Source organism: Saimiri boliviensis, chromosome X (assembly GCF_048565385.1).
Source record: "Saimiri boliviensis isolate mSaiBol1 chromosome X, mSaiBol1.pri, whole genome shotgun sequence".
Taxonomy (NCBI): domain Eukaryota; kingdom Metazoa; phylum Chordata; class Mammalia; order Primates; family Cebidae; genus Saimiri; species Saimiri boliviensis.
In genome coordinates, this window is record NC_133470.1 from 45737041 (window position 1) to 45755145 (window position 18105).

Sequence of the window (18105 nt, forward strand, 5' to 3'; positions counted from 1 at the left end):
TCATCGGTCAGTGGCGACACCAAGTGGTAATCTGGGTGTACTGCAGCCATCTCGTAACTTCCAATCCCCTCCAACTCCTTGCTCCCTCCCACCCGCTCCCACTCCCTCCTCAGCTCTCCTGTGTACTCCAAGCCAATATGTTTGCTCTGCAGGGGCAGCTTCGTGACATGTCTCCTTCGAACCAGACTGCCATCCTTCAACCCGTTTTTTCTTCTATCAGAGGAAGAGGTGTCCGAGGTTAGCTTGTGTTTTGAATCTCATTTCTCTTGCCTCAATTCTTTTACTCCATTAGTTACCCCTCCTTTTCTTGCCTCTTTTTTGTGTGTATGTGAGACAGAGTCTCGCTCTGTTGCCCAGGCTGGAGTGCAATGGCGTGGCCTCCGCTCACTGCAACCTCCGCTTCCTGGGTTCAAGCAATTCTCCTGCCTCAGCCTTCTGAGTAGCTGGGATTAAAGGTGCCTGCCACCATGCCTGGCTAATTTTTGTATTTTTAGTAGAGATGGGGTTTATCATGTTGCCGAGGCTGGTGTCGAACTCCTGACCTCAGAATATCCACCCTCCTTGGCCTCTCAAAGTGCTGGGATTACAGGTGTGGGCCATGGTGCCCGGCCTCTTGCCTCTTTATTGTTGATTTCACCAGTAGTTTTTCTGCTTGACCTACATATAAGCTCCAGTTTCTTCTACTTCAATGACAGAAAAAAAAAAAAAAAACAAGCAAACAAAGCTCGCTTTGAACAATTACTCTAGATTCACTTTTTAAAAGATGAATTCCAAAAAGGGGATTGCCTTGCTCAGAAACCTCAATTCTTCCTCAGTCACTTTCTGAATTAAGTACAAGTCTTAGTCCAATATTCAGCATCCTCCAAAATTGGGGCCCAATTTACCTTCTGGGTATTATCTTTCACAATTCCCCTGCACTTCCCTACCCTAAATTTCAACCACTTAGGGCTGTTCACGGGTCCTCGAATAAAACTTCATGTCTGCCCACCTTTGCCAACCGTGTTACCTCCACTTGGATTTACTTTTATTAAAGCCCTGTACTGATTCTTTCTAGTCATTTGTGGCTATCCCACACACTATGAGCGCCCGAAGGAAGAGATTGTTACCAGCTCAGAAAGCAAAAATTATTTTGGACTGAGAAAACAAAAATCCGGCCATTCATCAGGCTGGAATAACACACAGATAAAGCCAGACGCAAATTTAACAGAGAACAATATTTCTCTGGAAGACATATTGCAGCTGTGAAGTACTAACGATGTTTTTATTTCAGTGACCACCACTTTTTTATTCACTGAGAGACTTTGTTCTCCAAAATCATGGATTATCAGAAACTTTTCTGCTTGAAATCGTATCAGTAAGAACAAAACATCCCACATGCATCTGGAGGACATAAGTTTCTTTGACACAGAGAAGCAGCCTCAATTTCCAACCCAGGTGCGGAGCTTCAGATAAGGGGTATCTGGACACAACATTCCATATCTATCTTTATTTTGTGGTTCCCAAGGAAACAGAACTCTGGGTTCACTTTGCAGTCGAGACCTGATGGTGACCCCAAACGACAGTACTGCTTTGCTTTGAGCTTACCAAAACACTGCTATGTTTAAAATTCTAAAATTCACCTAAGCTCCACTCTTCTCCCCAATACTATAATGACTCTATGTTTTTCTGTTTGATGAGATGCCTACGGTTTTTCTGTTGTACAGTGTCTCATATTGCAACGGGTCAAAGCCTGACTATGCTGGATTACAGATTTTTTTACCTGGTAGCCTCATACTGATTGGGCTAGGATAGGAGTTTTTAAATTCCTGACCACTTAGCTTGTCCAAAGTAGCCATTCCAAATTGTTCACTGCAGTAGAGTATCCGGGTGTTAGATTGCTTGAATTAATCATATGGATTACAGTCTCAAGTCTGCCAAAAACTAATTAGCTGGATCATCTTAAGTGAGTCAATGCACCGCATTTGGCCTAAGTTTTCTCTTCTGCAAAACAGGGGGCTATTTCTTCCAAACCTAGGGTAAGGGCTTTGGAGTCAGACCTAGGTTGGATTCCCAGTTCTACCACTTACTAGTTCTGATATTTGCTTTTCTGAGCGTCTGTTTTGTAATGATTAACATGGAGATAATACAGTGCGGATAAATGCAGTATAGTTTTTGCAGCGTTGTTGGAAGCATCAAGTTGGCTGTTAAAAGCATCACTACGTTTGATCACTATTCCTGTTGCTACTATTATAGGAGCTTGGACAAGTTACTTAAGCTTTCTGTGCCTGTGTATTCTTATGAGTAAAAATGGAGAAATACCCTTGCAGTTATTGTGAACACCAAATGAGATGAAAAAAGTAAAGGGCTTAGAAGAGTGCCTGCGTATTAAGAAGCAGCTCAAATTTTGTGATCTAATGTTATTAGTATTAGATTTCTACTACTAATTACTCTGTGGGTCGCAAGCTCAGGATAGACAGTTTTATTCTAAGGACAACCCATGTCCCTCCGCAAAAAGGCACTGCAGGCTGGAAATAGTGAAACACAATGGGCATTGCGTTTTCAAAGGCAACTGACACGCCCGGCACTGGATTAGATGGGACCAGCCCGCCCAGTCCTCATTAAATATGGCAGCGAGCGGGGCTCACTTACTGCGGCTGCGCAAATTGAAACTCCTCCCGGCAGCTCCTCCCCGGCGGGCGTCCCCTCACCTTCGCTGGGCGGAGGTGCCGGGTCTGAGCCCGCCGTGGCGCGCACGCGCAGACGCCGGTTGGGCTGAGACGATACTTACGAGGCGCCCTGTCACATGAGCCGCGCGCCCGCTTCGCTCCCCCTCCTCCCAGGCTGGGCTGTGTGAATGAAGCTCTGCCGGCTACGTGGGGCGCTCGCTCAACTTGGTGTCCTGGACGCCAGAGCCGACCGAGCGCGCTGCCCACCGGCGGCGGACACGGGCTCCGTCGCTCCGGACCTCGGCGACAGGTAAAGGCAAACGGGCTGTCCCTTCCCCAGTAGGTCCTTGGCGGGCCGCTGGCCCCCGGCCCACCCCCGGAGCACCCACTAAGCTCAGCGACACAGGGGAAGCGCAACCCTGCTGGCTTGGCACCCAGGAGATGGGGCTTCCCCGCTCCCGGCGGCGGCAGCCCTGCACTCGGAGGTGGTAGACAGGCTAGTTCCAGCCAGTGCGGAGCGGCGTCTTCCCGGGAGCCCAACCCTGTTCTCGGAGAAGGGTCCCTGGGCTGCCCGAGCGAAGTTTCCTTGCGGAGAAGCGCCAAGCCCGCCCCGCTTTTGAATCGGAGTGCTTAACAGCCTGCGTTCCCTTTCCCGGACTGGGGTAGATGACTTAGGCTGGCAAAACTCAACCGAGGCCCGGCTCTTCTCCCTCCGGCTCTGGACTTGCCGCTGGTTTTGTGTGGGTCTTAGCGAAGTGGAGAAACTTAGCGAGGTGGAGAAAAGTAGTTGCTGCGCTGTTTTCCTTTTGCCACCTAACGCGCGTAGCTGGTTCTCTCCAGAATTTCGAGCCTTGCTCTTGAGCTCCTTGACCCACACGGGAAAACTTTACCTTTGCATTGACGCACGTTTCCTTTGATTAACATTTCAGAGCAAATCAGTTGCCGGGAGTTCCAAGCGAAGTTGTACCTGTGCCCGTGCGATAATAACGTCAGTGGAAGCTGCCCCGGGTAAGTGAGGGAAATCTAGAAGTTTGGAACATAAAAAACCAGTACGAAGCCGCTTTACATAAACTTCGTAGCAACTGCTCGGATTTAACTTAAGAGCTGTTAAATTTCGCCTAGTTTTACGGAGCGCCGATCATTACTTCTTAACTGCATGCGAAATAGGAAGAAAAAAAGGCAAACCAAAACAGACTGTCCCAGGTCCCATATAAGTCATCGGAGCACTTTTTCCTGGTGAATTCACCCTGGGAGCTTGTGAGTTCCTACTTTTCTTGGACTTCACCAACTTTTCCTTGTCCAAAGCATTGTCTTTTCTCTGTTGATGTTTTGGGACTTGTGTACACGTTAACCCTTTTGTCATTAAAGAACGCCAAAGTGATTCTCACGTTGGCATTAGCCTTCAGTGTTTGTGCTTTAGCGCACTTAGTGGGTTGAGCTGTTGGTTGTATAAAAGATACGGAAATAGCAATCTACTTTGATGTTCGCCAGGTCAAAAAGGTGAAGACTTTTATTAAAAAAAAAAAAAAAAGATTGGCTTGTATGCTAAATAGGGAAGACCTGAGATCTTGTTTAAATGGACGAGCAGAGTGTTAAACCTCTAAAGCAAACTAAGTCGTCAGACTCCTCATTTTGTCTCATTCCTAGCTCTTTTATTTTTATTTTTTCTAGAGACGGATCTTGTTCTGTAGCCCAGGCTGGGCACAGTCTCGGCTCACTGCAACCTCCACCTCCCAGGTTCAAGCGATTCTCCTGCCTTGACCTCCCGAGTAGCTGGGATTATAGGCATCACCTGTAATTATAGTGTGCCATCATGCTCGACTAATTTTTGTATTTTTAGTAGAGATGGGGTTTCACCACATTGGCCAGGCTGGTCTCGAACTCCTGACCTCAAGTGATGCACCCTTTTTAGCCTCTCAAAGTGTTGGGATTACAGACGTGAGTCACCGAGCCTGGTCGCTAACTCCTTTAATGTCTTTGCAAATAGTATTGTCCTAAGACTGGATTTGAAGTTTTAACAGTAGGAATTAGCTGAATTAATTTGATTTTCTTTGAATTGGTATTCCATTTTTACATTTTTCTTCTTTGGTTCATTTACCCCCGTTTATAAAAGCAATATATGCTCACTAAATGAAATTTGCAAACGGTAGGAAAGTATAGACACAAGGAGAAAGAACTACCACTCAAAGGGTATCACTCTTCACTTTTTATTCTGCTTCCTTTTTTTCCCCTATACAAGATCTGTTTCCAAACTTTATTCATAAACTTTCTCTCCTTCTACTTATTTTTAAATGTGAAGCTGGGTATTTGGGGTTTGGTTAGGGCACTGGCTGTTAATGTTGCTCTTCAGTCTCCAAAGCATGAAACTTCAAGATAGGAAAGGTGCTTAACGGTGATTTCATCCAGCAACTCATCAGCTGAGACTCAGAACTCATTTACTGAAGCTCCGGTGATTCATGCAGAATTGTACAGCACTGAGTGGCAACATTAACTCACTCCAGATCTCTCGATTTTCTCCCTCTTCAGAGATACATGGCTGCTTAGAGGGAAACTTGACACTACCCTTGCCTGCATATCTTTGAAAGAGAAGTTCAGAGAGGGGCAGGAGATACTTTTCAATCATTTGAAATGTGTAGTTTCTTTTAGCTATTTATTTTTTTGTTTACATTTTCAGGTTTGGGGCTTTAGCACCTTGCAGAAAACAGAGCCACATAGCTCCCTTTCCATCAAATCTCCCTACAAAACTGAGAGGCTCTGGGAAACTCAGCCTGTGACCCCAGCGTGGGTGAAGATAGGATCAAGATGGCCATGTGGCAGGGTAAGAAATTAGTACTTATTCTTCTGACTGGTTTTTCCTCCTACTCTGTTCTCTACCCTCACCCAATCGTTTCCCACCCAGCCAATGGCAGGCAGCCAGCTGTTCTTTAATTTAACCCTTTGTCTTTGCAAGGACAAAACACATTAGTTTAAAAGAAGCTGCTGCTAGCTATAAGTTCAAATTATTTAAAAGTGGGGTTGGAGGAGAAGTGGGAAAATGGCATGCCAGCAGCATTGAAAAGAACTCCCTGCATTTAAACGAGTGCTCGTCGGGTGTTATAAGCCAGGGGATAGGATTTTTTTTTTTTCTCATTTGTGTTTTTCATTTGTTTCTGGCACATTTCTATCATAAGATTCCCCACCATAAGGTGGGGGAGACAGATGTCAGTTCCTCTCCATCTTCATTTTCCCAACAAAAACTTTCTTGTGACTTACGTAGAGTGTATTTAATGTTACAGTGTTTATATTTGATAGAATGTAAACATTGAGAAGGAAAATGCCTATTTTAATATATGAACCACCTGAGAGCAAAGCTCAGGAGTATCTTAGCTGATGGATTACATCTCTCATGAACTTGTGAATTCCTACCACATACAAATTTGTTTTATTTTTACTGGGGTTGAGGCTTGTGCCCTTTGGAGGGTTTCAGAATCTCTAGGGGTATGTGGGATTTTTATGGTTATGAAAAGTGAGCATGGGTTTAAGAAATGGTAGACAAACATTGCCTGAATTGGCCTGTGACCCACAAAAAGTTAAAGACCACTTAAATGGAGTAGAATGAAATAGCTTGAATATCTAGAAATATTCAGCAGGTTGGTTAGCTGGTTGTCTAATGTATCTTTTAAAAATGTTTCATTGTGTTGGTTATGACTTGACTTAGGCACACAAATGTAACAAGTAGTTTCCATGTATAAAGATTATCAAATTGAAGACATTTATGGAAATGAGATTTGTCCTGTATGCTTGCTTTGACTCACACAATGGGCATTTATCAAAAGCAGTTTGGATATTCTTGCTTAAATCCTGAGACATTCATTCAACAAACAAAATACAGAGATCAGTAAGTTGCAGGATGCTGGAAGATTCCTTGTCATCTAAAGAGACATATAAACAAATAATTTTGCCATGTTGAATAAGTGTTAGAATAGAGAGGTACAAAAAGCAAGGGAAGCCCAGCGAAAAGCTTGATAAAGTCTGAGTTTTGAGCTGGTCTAAAAAAATGAGTAGGAGTTTGCCAGATGGGCAAATGAGAGAATTGCATTCTGGGCAGACAGAGCAGCACTGTTTGGGAAGTTCCAAGTTGCTCTGTTTGCCTCATGTGAGATGTGTAGGGGCATGACCTCAGACGAAGCAGGGAAGGTAGTTGGAGGCCAGATAATAAAGAGCCTTGTATGTTCTAGGAAGGATTTTACACTTTATCCTGAAGACAAAGATTCTAAACAGGGAAGTAACATAATCAGATTTTGTTTTAGAAAGATTACTTTGGCAGCAGTGCTGAGCTGGAGACGATGAAAACTGGGAGTCAGTCAGGAGGTTTCTGGAATACTTGAGGGGAGAGATGGTAAGGGTCTGAGCAGAGAGAAGCAAGGGCAGAAGGGTTAGAGAGAATGAGATTCTAGAATGTTCTGTGATTGGACGTGGCAAGAAGTGGGCCTGGATTAACTACCAGCTTGGGTGCCTGAGGGCCAGTGGTGCCATTCTCTGGGATGGGGAGCATGAGATGTAGCCGAAGGGGATGGTGCACTGGATTTGGATGACCTGTTGGGGTTGAGACAACTGTGGTCTGTCAGGTCAATGTTTCAAAGACAGTTTTGAAACGACATAACTGAGGGTGGCACAGATGGGGGTCTAAAGTTTTGTTCCTAATGGTGCATAAAGAGCTTGTATTTTTTTCTCTGTAGTTAATGGAAATGTCATTACCAGTTAATGATTTATTTTCTAATAAAAACATCTTAATGTTTAACAATTCTTAATCAAAATGTCATATTTTCTTAGTAAATACTGTATTTTGCAAGCTCAGGTCCTGAAATCTGATGTACTTAAAATTATATTGAAGTGAAACTTCATTTTTCTAGCGTTAGTAAAGAGGGGTGTGTTCTGTATAAGTAAGCTCTTTGGATAACTGTAGCTTATCTCTTGTTTTGGGCAACCTCTGAAGTAACAAGCAAAGTACAACGATAGTTTGGAAGCAGTGTGGTATGAGAGTTAAATGTGTGGATTTGAGTTTCATTCCGTTGGTTCTGTCACTTGGTAGATACGAGGCCTTGGGCAAGTCACTTAATCCCTCTGTGTGCAAGTTTTCTCCTGTAAATGGAGATAGTAATATAACTCATCCCACTGCTAGGTATATAGCCGAAAGAAAGGAAATCAGTATTGAAAAGAGAGCTGCACTCCCATGTTTATTGCAGCACTATTCACAATAGCCAAGATAGGAAGTCAACCTAAGTGTCCATCACTGGATGAATGGATAAAGAACATGTATTACAAATACTCAATGAAATATTAGCCACAAAAAGTATGAAATCCTGTCATTTGCAGCAACATGGATGGAACTGGAAGTCATTATGTAAGTGAAATCAACCAGGCACAGAAAGATAAATACCGCATATTCTCACTCATATGGGAACTAAAAAAATGTGGATCTCATGAGGGTAGAAAGTCAAATGGTGGTTTCCAGAGTCTGGGAAGGGTAGGAGGTTGGGGAATGAAGAGAAGTGGGTTAATGGGTATAAGCATACAATTAGAGAAAAGGAAAAGGTTCTAGTATTCAATAGTACAGCAGGGAGACTACAGCTAACAATAATTTATTGTATATTTCAAAATGGCTTGGAAAAAAATTAGAATGTTTTTCACACAAAGATAAATGTTAGAGGTGATGACATCCCAATTACCCTGATTTGATCATTACACATTGTATACATGTATCAACATATCACATATGGCCCCAAAATACGTACAGCTATTATATATCAATTTTTGAAAAGGGGGAGAAGTAGAACACCTGCCAAACCTGCTGTAAAGACAAGTTAAACTAATATATGCAGAGCACTTGGAACATAGTAAATGCCATATAAGTATGTGCCTTTATTATAATAATAAGACATTTAGAATATTGTTTAGCATATGATAAGTGCTCAGTAAAATGTAGCAATAGCTGTTATTACTACTACTGTCACTATTATTTTCCTATAACCTGGGGTGGGACTGGGACCTTGTGCTGTGGAGGTAATTTCAGGTTGTCCTTGGAAGCCCTGCCCTGTGGTTGTCCATTTGGGTCTTTAAGTAGTTGTTTACACTTGAAAAGATCCGTAGAAAACATCTAGCTCAATCTCTAGAGGTTAAGTGATAAGCCCAATGTTCAATAGGTAGCAGTTGATCCTAGAGCTAGTATTAAGATCCAGGTCACCTAATTCCCTATTCCAGTATTCTTTCCATGGGCTCATGGAAGAGGGAATACATGAGTCTGTCCTCAGCTCAAGGAAGCTTCTGAGTCAGTCTCTAGAGCTTGTGGAGGAACCCTAAGAACTAGAGGAACCCAAATCTCCTTAGTTTCTTGGGTCATTGCTCTCTGGTTCCTCCACGGGGAATTTGATCTGAATTCCCATACCTCTTAAATGGGGCTGGTTTTACTGTTTTGACTTCACTTAATGGAGTCCTCTAATTTATTTTCTGGCCACTTTAAACACAGTGTACTGAGCATAATTTAATATTTTTGATAACTCAGGGTTATCATTAATAACCTCCAGCCAGTTTGAGGTTGGAAACTTGTGTTGTCAGGTGTTATTTATTTATTCCATTAACATTTATTGAACTCTAGTTGTGCAGCAGGCACTTTGCTTGGCCCTGGAGACGCAATGGTCAGTGGAAACAAGTATGGTCTCTGCTATCATGGAGCTTATCAACCAGGATAAAAGTAGCACTTCAAATTAATGAACTGATGTATTTAACAAATGTGCCGAAGTAATTTGGAAAAAATGACAAGCATAAATTTAGAAGGATTAATATGTTTCTTATTAAAGGAGAAGGCATCAGAATTACCTGTGGTGCTTTAAAAAAATATTCCTTCTCAGGTCCCCATTCCCTTAGATTGTGATTTAGTCATAAGACCTGAGCATTTAAAGAAGCTCTATGAGCAATTCTCTTGTGCAATCCTGTTTTAGAGCTGCTGCAATAAATAAAGGTAGTTGTCTTTTTTTTTTTAAGAGAGGGCAATGATAAAGGAACTCAAAAAATATGGAAGACTATATATAGGGAAGATATTTGTATGCATATTATCAAAGGTAGAATAATAAGGAAAAAGATTAATGTAATCAATTATATGAAAATTTAAAATTTCTGCACAAACCATAAATAAAGTTAATGAGAAAACTAGAAACAATTGCAGCAAGATTCATTATCTGAGACACAAAGACTTAACAGGTCGATAAGAGGAAAAACAATGATTTTACTAGAAAAATGTACAAAGGACAAGGGAAAATGTGCAAAGGAAAGTACATCAAAGAAGAAATACAAATGACCAGTAAACATGTATCTCAGTAGTAGTCAAATAAAGGGGAATTAGAATGGCATACCATTTTCTCCAGTATAATTTGCAAAGACTAAAAAGGAATGACAGAACTCACTGTTGACAAAGACACAAGGAAGCAGATGTTCTCATACACTTCTGGTGGGAATGTCAATTTGGCAATATTTATTAAAAGCTTTAAAAAATGTGTTTACCTTTTGACCCAGCATTTTATTTTCTTGGAATTTATTCTAAGGAAGTAATTAAGAATGTGCACAAAGATGTATCAATAAGGATATTAATTGCAGCATTTTCTATAATAGGAAAAATTGAAAACACTTGCATTTTGATGCATCTATACAATGGAATACAGTAATTACCGAAAATAATAATGTAGAGGTCTATTTATTAACATAGAAATAGGTTCATGACATAATGTTAAATCCAGGGGTCAGGGAGTGGGGGAGCAGGGGAAAGCAGATTCCAAGCTGTCGATACAGTCATCTCTCCATGTACTCGGGGGATTTGAAGATCCCAAATATACAAAAATCCTAGCATACTCAAGTCCTGCAGTCAGCCCTGCAGAACCTGCGTATAGGAAAACTTGGCCTTCCATATTCATGGGTTTCATATTCTGGGATTACTGTATTTTCCATCTGGGCATTTGGTTGAAAAACATCTGCATGGAAGTGAACCTGTGCAGTTCAAACTCGTATTGTTTAAGGGTCAACTGTTGCTGGAATTATGGACTCTGGGCTTTCACCTGAATTCAAATCCCAGCTACACCTTTATCAGCTGTATGCTGTTGGGTATGTTACTTGTCTTAGTGTTCCTTGATTTCCACATCTGTAAAATAGGGATAAAATAGTAGTTAACCTAATAGTTCCTATCTAGTGTGCCCAAAGATCATCTAGGGATCTTTTCAAACTTCCCAAGCCCAGGCCTCACTGAGCTTAGTTAAATCTGAATCTCTGGGGCTGAGACAGAGAACACGATTGTTGAAGTTCCCCAGGTGATTCCAATGTGCAATCAAGTTTGGGAAAGCTGAGCAGTTGTTGAGGGGATTGTTGAAGGGATTAAATGAGAATATCACAGTGCCTGTTACGTGGTAAGTACTCAATACATGATAACTATTATTATTTTTGTTGCCATTTAAAAATTATTAATAGTATGATCCCATTATAATATATGTGTTTGTGTCCATGTATGGATAGTATGAAGCAAAGTCTGAGAGGATATATACAAAAGTATTTTAAAAAGGAGATTATAGTTGACTTTACTTACTTGTATCTTTCCATTTTTCTGTGAATAACAGAAAAACTGTTAATTTTAAAAAGTATCATTTCTGAAGGAAACATCAAATGCATGTACCCAGCTTTATATACTAAGATATTTATAGTGAAAAACTGAAAACATAGTTTTCATAACTAGGGGAATGTAAGTAAATTATAGTAGTTCCGAACAGTGTATCTGGCTATTAAAAGTCAAGACTACCTGGGTGTGGTGGCTTACACGTGTAATCCCAGGACTTTCGGAGGCCAGGGCAGGAGGATTGCTTGAGTTCAGGAGTTCAAGAGCAGCTTTGGCAACATAGACTCCATCTCTACTAAAAATAAAGAAAATTAGCCAGGCATGGTGGTGCATGCCTGTAGTCCCAGATATAATGGGAAAGTATGGGATTATCCCCCACCCTCTTTTTCTCTCTTTCTGCCTTTGTTTTTGTTTTTGTTTTTTTGAGACAGGGATTCCCTCTGTCACCCAGCCTGGAGTGCAGTAGTGGGATCTTGGCTCACTGCAACCTCAAACTCCCTGACTCAAGCGATCCTCCCACCTCAGCCTCCTAAGTAGCAGGAACTACAGGCATGTACCATTACACTTGGCTAATTTTCATAGTGCTTGTAGAGACAGGATTTTGCCTTGTTGCCCAGGCTGGTCTCAAACTCCTGAGCTCAAGCAATCCACTTGCCTTGGCCTCCCAAAGTGCAGGAATTACAGTTGTGAGCCATCATCCCTGGACCCATCTCTCTCTTTTTAACTCAAGTGTGGGTTCATGTATCTGTATTTACATGTTACCTATACACTTAGGAAATGAAGATAGATACAGAAATAAAGGAAGTGGTCCAAAGTTGTTACACTGGCTGTCTCTAGGAGATAGGATACAGTTACTCTTACCCTCTTTTTTAAAAAATATACTTTTATTTATTTTCAGTTTTATACAATGAATATATATAACTTTTATAACCAGAAAACAAATTATTTGAAAATGAGATATAAGAGTGAATCCAGTTTTGAAAGAAGTTCTGTGGGTAAAATGCTGTCAAGTAGCATCATGTACTGCAGACAAAGCTTTGGTGAAAGGAAGGGTCAATCGATGTGGTAAGCTTTCTTATTAGTTTGTTTAATAAATTGCCACAGTCATCTCATCTTTCAGCAACTACCACCCTTGTTAGTCCCCAGCCATCAACACTGAGGCAAGGCTTTCCACCAGCAAAAAGATTATGAATTGCTAAAGGCTCAGATGATTGTTAACATTTTTTAGCAATAAAGTATTTGAAAGTTAAGGTATGGGCCAGGCGCAGTGTCTCACGCCTGTAATCCCAGCACTTTAGGAGGCCACAGCAGGTGGATCACCTGAGGTCAGAAGTTTGAGACCAGCCTAACAAACATGGTGAAACCCCATCTCTACTAAAAATACAAAAGTAGCCAGGTGTGGTGGTACGCGCCTGTAATCTCAGCTACTCAGGAGGCTGAGGCAGGAGAATTGCTTGAACCCGGGAGGTGGAGGTTGCAGTGAGCTGAGATCATGCCACTGTACTTCAGCCTGGGCAACAAGAGCAAAACTCTGTCTCAAAAAGTTAAGGGGACGTACATTGCTCTTTTAAACATAATGCTTTTGTACACTTAATAGACTACAGTAAAGGGTAAACATAACTTTTATGTGCACTCAGAAACCAAAATATTTGTTTGATTCACTTTATTGTAATATTCGCTTTATTGTGGTGGTCTGGAACAAAGCCTGCAATATTTCCAAGATATGCCTGTAATTTAAAGTGTGAAAAAAACTAGATAAATTTAGAATTTTGTTATCGCCAAAAGAAGAAAAAAAGTCAGTAGACTCTCAAGTACCTGGCAGCAAGGAGCACAGCATGTATGGTCCCCTAGACAACTGCTTCGGCTGCTCTGTGTCCCCACTCTACCTTCCAACAAAAGTGCGAAAGAGAAGAAACCAGGCCCCTGAGGATTTGGTGAGAGCAGGTTTTTTTGCTATTAATACTTGCTCAAGTACCTCAAGTACTCTTGTACTTTTTGGCTGTCTCTCCCATTGACTACAAAAAACTCTTTTGGAAGATTGTGCAAAAGATGAGAAATGGCACTGCATCTAATGTACAGGTTGCAGAATAAGGTGAGGTGGCAAAATATACATCAGGCTAAGTGCGAAAATAAGGCAGAGGAAAATCATAATAAAATAGTTGCAATGAGAAACAGTTCTGCTTCAAATTGGAAGGAAGTGTATGTTTTGACTGTGCAGATTTTTCTTGGCACATCGCAGTGTATTTGTAAACACTCTGCTGATTTAGCCAACACATGGGGGGGCGGGGAGCAAGAGGGAGCCTCACAAAGCAGTCAGTGAGTTGACGAGAAAGCTTCAGTGTGAAATCTGGGTAGCTGTGTGGCTTGCTAATTGGACCACTATCACCTAAGAGAAGCCATCTGGTCCTGCCTGTTGACTGAGACAAAAGTAGGTAACTCTTGAAAGGAAGTTAGGTTGTTAAAGCAGGAATAAAGAAGCAGGCAGCCCCTCCCACCCCACCCCTTTTCCTCTATCTGTCACAGTGCCTTACCTACAGCAGATACTCAAGAAATGAGTTATTTGTCAATTGAAAAAATAAAGAAAGAAATAAATTTTTTTTTTAAAAAAAGAAATGAGTTCTTTGTCTCTGTTTGCCTTTCCGTAACTCTTCTTGGGGGAGAATTGGTGGGGGATGGATTCTGATGGAAGGCATTGCATAGAGTGTAAACGAAAATCTTAAAAAAAAAAATGTTCTCTAAGAGTCAGTTATTCTTTCCCAAGCACACAGTTATGGAGGGAGCACAGGTCTTGGAGTGTGATACACCTGCATCTGAACCCAGGTCTGCCATTTGGTAGCCAAAGTTATCTAAACTCCAAAAGCCTCAATTATCATATCCGGGTCAAGTGTCATGTCTGGAGACAAACTCCCTGGATTTATACCCTGACTTTGTCATTGCTAGCCATGTGACTTTGGGCAGGTTATTTAATCTCTTTGTGCCTTACCTTCTTCATCTGTAGAATGGGGTTAATACTAATACCTACTCAGGATTATTGGGAGGATGTAGCAAGTGAATACAAATGCGGTAAAGCACCTGCAGATGCTGGCCTTTACTATTATAATATGTGAACGGTTATGATAATATTTACTGCACATGCTTCTAGATGAGAGTTAGTCAGTCATCCAAATGCCTGGCTCATTATAGCTGTTCTGATGGAATTATAAATTCTGGCATGAAAAATAAAATTAGGGATATTATTAAAGAGACGTTTTTAAACTGGAAGGGGTCTTTAGAGGTGATCTGTTTCAGATGTATAATCTTGCAAAGGATGAAACTGAGGCCCAATGAGACTTATTTTAGGCTATATAGCTGTCACATGGTACCCACACCCAGGACTAGACCCTGGAGCTCCTGATAATCAGTGCTGCCCAGCTCACTCTTTCTGTCAGTCTGTCTACCTATTTAGTCCTATTGCATTGCACTGCCTTCCCCAGGCTTGGATATCTTACAGTTTTCCGTTGAATCTTAGTGTTTTCCTACTATGCTTTACTGCTACCATGAAAAGTTTAGCTTCTTTTCCCTCCTCTCAAAAATAGTTTATTCATTGAGGCTTCCAGGATGGTTTTTTTCCCCCCTTCTCACTATGTTAGCTTAATGAAATGAACTATATGTTCTTATTATTTAACCAGAATTATGATTCATAGCTTCCTGTTTCATGTAATGCTGTTCTGTGTGTCAAGGGTTGGGGGAGGTGGGACTACAAAGTTTCACTATTGGTGGCAATGAATGCCAGATTCTTCTTCTTCTCTTTCCTGCCTTCTGTTAACTACCCAGTATTTATAGACCTCTGGTCAGGCCAAAGAAGCTGTTGAGGAGTTAACAGTATGAAGCATCTCTCTTAGTAATGTCATACTTTGATGATTTTCAACCCAATACCATTTTGGCATTAGGTAGTATTTTAATGTATTTATTTAGGATTTCTGCCCTGACTGCATCCAGAAGGAATATAGAACAGCACAGAGATTAAAACATAGAGCAGTTACTCCTATTGAGGTTAATAGGCAAAAACGAAAGGAAAAAAGAAAAAACATAGAGCGATGAGAAATAAATTCAGGACAGGGACCACCCAGTGGAAATGAAATAGATATTGCTAGACATGTGAGATACTAGACACGGAAGTTTTCTCTTTCTTTTCTTCTGCGTCCTCCCCTCCCAAAGATAAGCACACTAAGTTACGTCATTGACATCTTTTCAGATGTCAGAAAAAAAACCCTGTGCTAAAGCATCTGGTCCTACCACTGCCCTCCCTTTGGTCTGGCCTTACCTGTGGCCACCTGTGACTCAGCACTGAATATTCCCAGGTTGAAATCATGATCTTTCCTATTTAGCTTTGAGAATGGTGAGAGACCGGTAGGCAAGGGAGTTCCTGCCAGCCAAATTCTCAACACTGTCAAGCTGTTCTTTTCCTTGGGTCTTGCACCCCAGTAATGCATCATAATAACAGACTTGACTTACCTTACATTTCTCCATATACAATACATTTCTCTGTATTGAATAATTGTACCACCATGGACCCAGATGTCAAAGCCCATATTCCAAGAGGCACCATCCATTCCTTCCTCACCTTTACCTGCAGTCCACCCCTGGTGGCTTAGATCATTTTAGTAGGTAGCATTCCTAGCAAGCACCTGCTTACCTTTCAGTCATGAGCTTTTCCTGAAGCCTCCCCCATCCTCTGGTAAAACTAGCCTCTGGATCTGTTGTATGGACCTTGAGGGCATTGACTGCACTTGTTCAATATTTTTGTTCTCACGTCTGCCGTGTGCCAGGCAGGCACTGCGTTGAGTGGATGCTGGGGTTCTAGCAGTGAACACAAAAGTCATGACCCCTGCCCTTTGAAGCCTTGCAGTCTCATGGGGGAGTTGGAGTGCAAACAAATACACAGATATTTCCTTATAAAGTGTTGTGAGTGCTAGGAAAGTCAAGTCCTATGGAAAAGAATAGTAAAGACTGAATTTATAGAGAGAAGAAAGACATGGGAGGAAGTGACAAGTTCATCTGAGACTTGAAAGATGAGGAGGAGTTATCCAGGCAAAGAGTTGGGGGAACAGCATCCCAGGCAGAGGAGACAAACTGGAAATCTCTGAGGTGGGAAGAATCCCTGGGTCCTTTCCCAGCATGGTCCACTGCAGCTGGACCATAGTGAATGAGGCATAAGGAAGAGGCACATGATAAAATTGGAAAGATGGGAAGGGGACAGATCACACAGGTTTTGTAGGCCATGTTACCAAGTAACCTAACTTGGTAACATGAAGGCCTTGGAGATAGATTGGATGTGGCAGAGCAGAGTGACCAGTGAATGAGTGGGGAGTGTGTCATTCATCTTCTCATACCAAATACCTGGCAGAGAGTACCCAGCACATAGTATGTGCTCATTGAATCTTTGTTTAATGAGTAGTAACTGTCCTGCCTTCCTACCAGGATTGCCATGGAGATGAAATTTGAGATAAGGTATGCTAAGGTGCTTTGCAGAATAATTCACTAGATTATATGCAGTGATGCTTACAGGTCATCACTGTCACTAGGAACCACATCCTCCCTACCCCATTCTCTGTTAGACTAGCAAAATCTTTCAATTAGGTCATTCCATGCCATGAATATGCTGATGTACTATGTTCTTACGTATTCAGTGTGTCTCTTTTATCAATGCCTTTAGCTAATTATGGATGAGCAGAAACTACCGTATATCACACCATTATGTGGCACTCCTGGTGTCAGAAATAATTATGGGTAGTGGTGACAGGAGCAGTATAGCTTTCTCTCCTATGGTAAATTCGCTTCTAAATCTCTCAACCTTGTAGTATAGTTTGAAGTCAGGTAGCGTGATGCCTCCAGCTTTGTTCTTTTTGCTTACGATTGTCTTGGTTATACCGGCTCTTTTTTGGTTCCATATGAAATTTAAAGTAGTTTTTTTTTTTTTTTTTTTCCCCTAATTCTGAGAAGAAAGTCAATGGGTAGCTTGAGGGAGATAGCATTGAATCTATAAATTACTTTGGGAAGTATGGCCATTTTCATGATATTGATTCTTCCCCATGAGCATGGAATGTTTTTCCATTTATTTGTGTCCTCTCTTATTTCCTTGAGCAGTGGTTTGTTGTTCTCCTTGAAGAGGTCCTTCACATCCCTTGTGAGTTATATTCCTAGGTGTTTTATTCTCTTTGCAGCAATTGTGAATGGGAGTTCCCTCATGATTTGTTTATTATTGGTGTTAGGAATGCTTGTGATTTTTGCACATTGATTTTGTATCCTGAGACTTTGCCGAAGTTGTTTATTAGCTTAAGAAGATTTTGGGCTGAGACGATGGGGTTTTCTAAATAGACAGTCATGCCATCAGCAAATAGAGACAATTTGACTTCCTCTCTTCCTATTTGAATACCCTTTATTTCTTTCTCTTGCCTGATTGTCCTGGCCAGAACTTCCAATACTATGTTGAATAGGAGTGGTGAGAGAGGGTATCCTTGTCTTGTGCTGGTTTTCAAAGGAAATGCTTCCAGCATTTGCCCTTTCAGTGCTGTGGGTTTGTCATAAATAGCTCTTATTATTTTGAGATACATTCCATCAGTACCTAGTTTATTAAGAGTTTTTAGCATGCAGGGGTGTTGAATTTTATTGAAGGCCTTTCTGTATCTATTGAGATAATCATGTGGTTTTTGTCATTGGTTCTATTTATATGATTGGATTACATTTATTGATTTGTGTATATTGAACCAACCTTGTATCCCAGGGATGAAGCTGACTTGATCATGGTGGATAAGCTTTTTGATATGCGCTGCTGGATGGTGTGCCAAT

General features: G+C 41.4%; 1 protein-coding gene across 2 annotated transcripts in view; it reads left to right on the top strand.

The window, feature by feature from the left end:
* Positions 1 to 2745: 2745 nt before the first annotated feature.
* Positions 2746 to 18105, top strand: part of CLCN5 (chloride voltage-gated channel 5) — a 158246-nt gene continuing 142886 nt past the window's right edge. The window contains exons 1-3 of one of the 2 annotated variants that reach the window (XM_003939583.4): positions 2746 to 2955; positions 3575 to 3902; positions 5320 to 5463. In XM_003939583.4, the coding sequence (XP_003939632.1) occupies positions 5448 to 5463 (16 nt within the window). In that variant the 5' untranslated portion in view covers positions 2746 to 2955; positions 3575 to 3902; positions 5320 to 5447. The remainder of the gene's footprint in view (positions 2956 to 3574; positions 3903 to 5319; positions 5464 to 18105) is intronic. The other variant, XM_074391913.1, reaches the window with a different exon arrangement.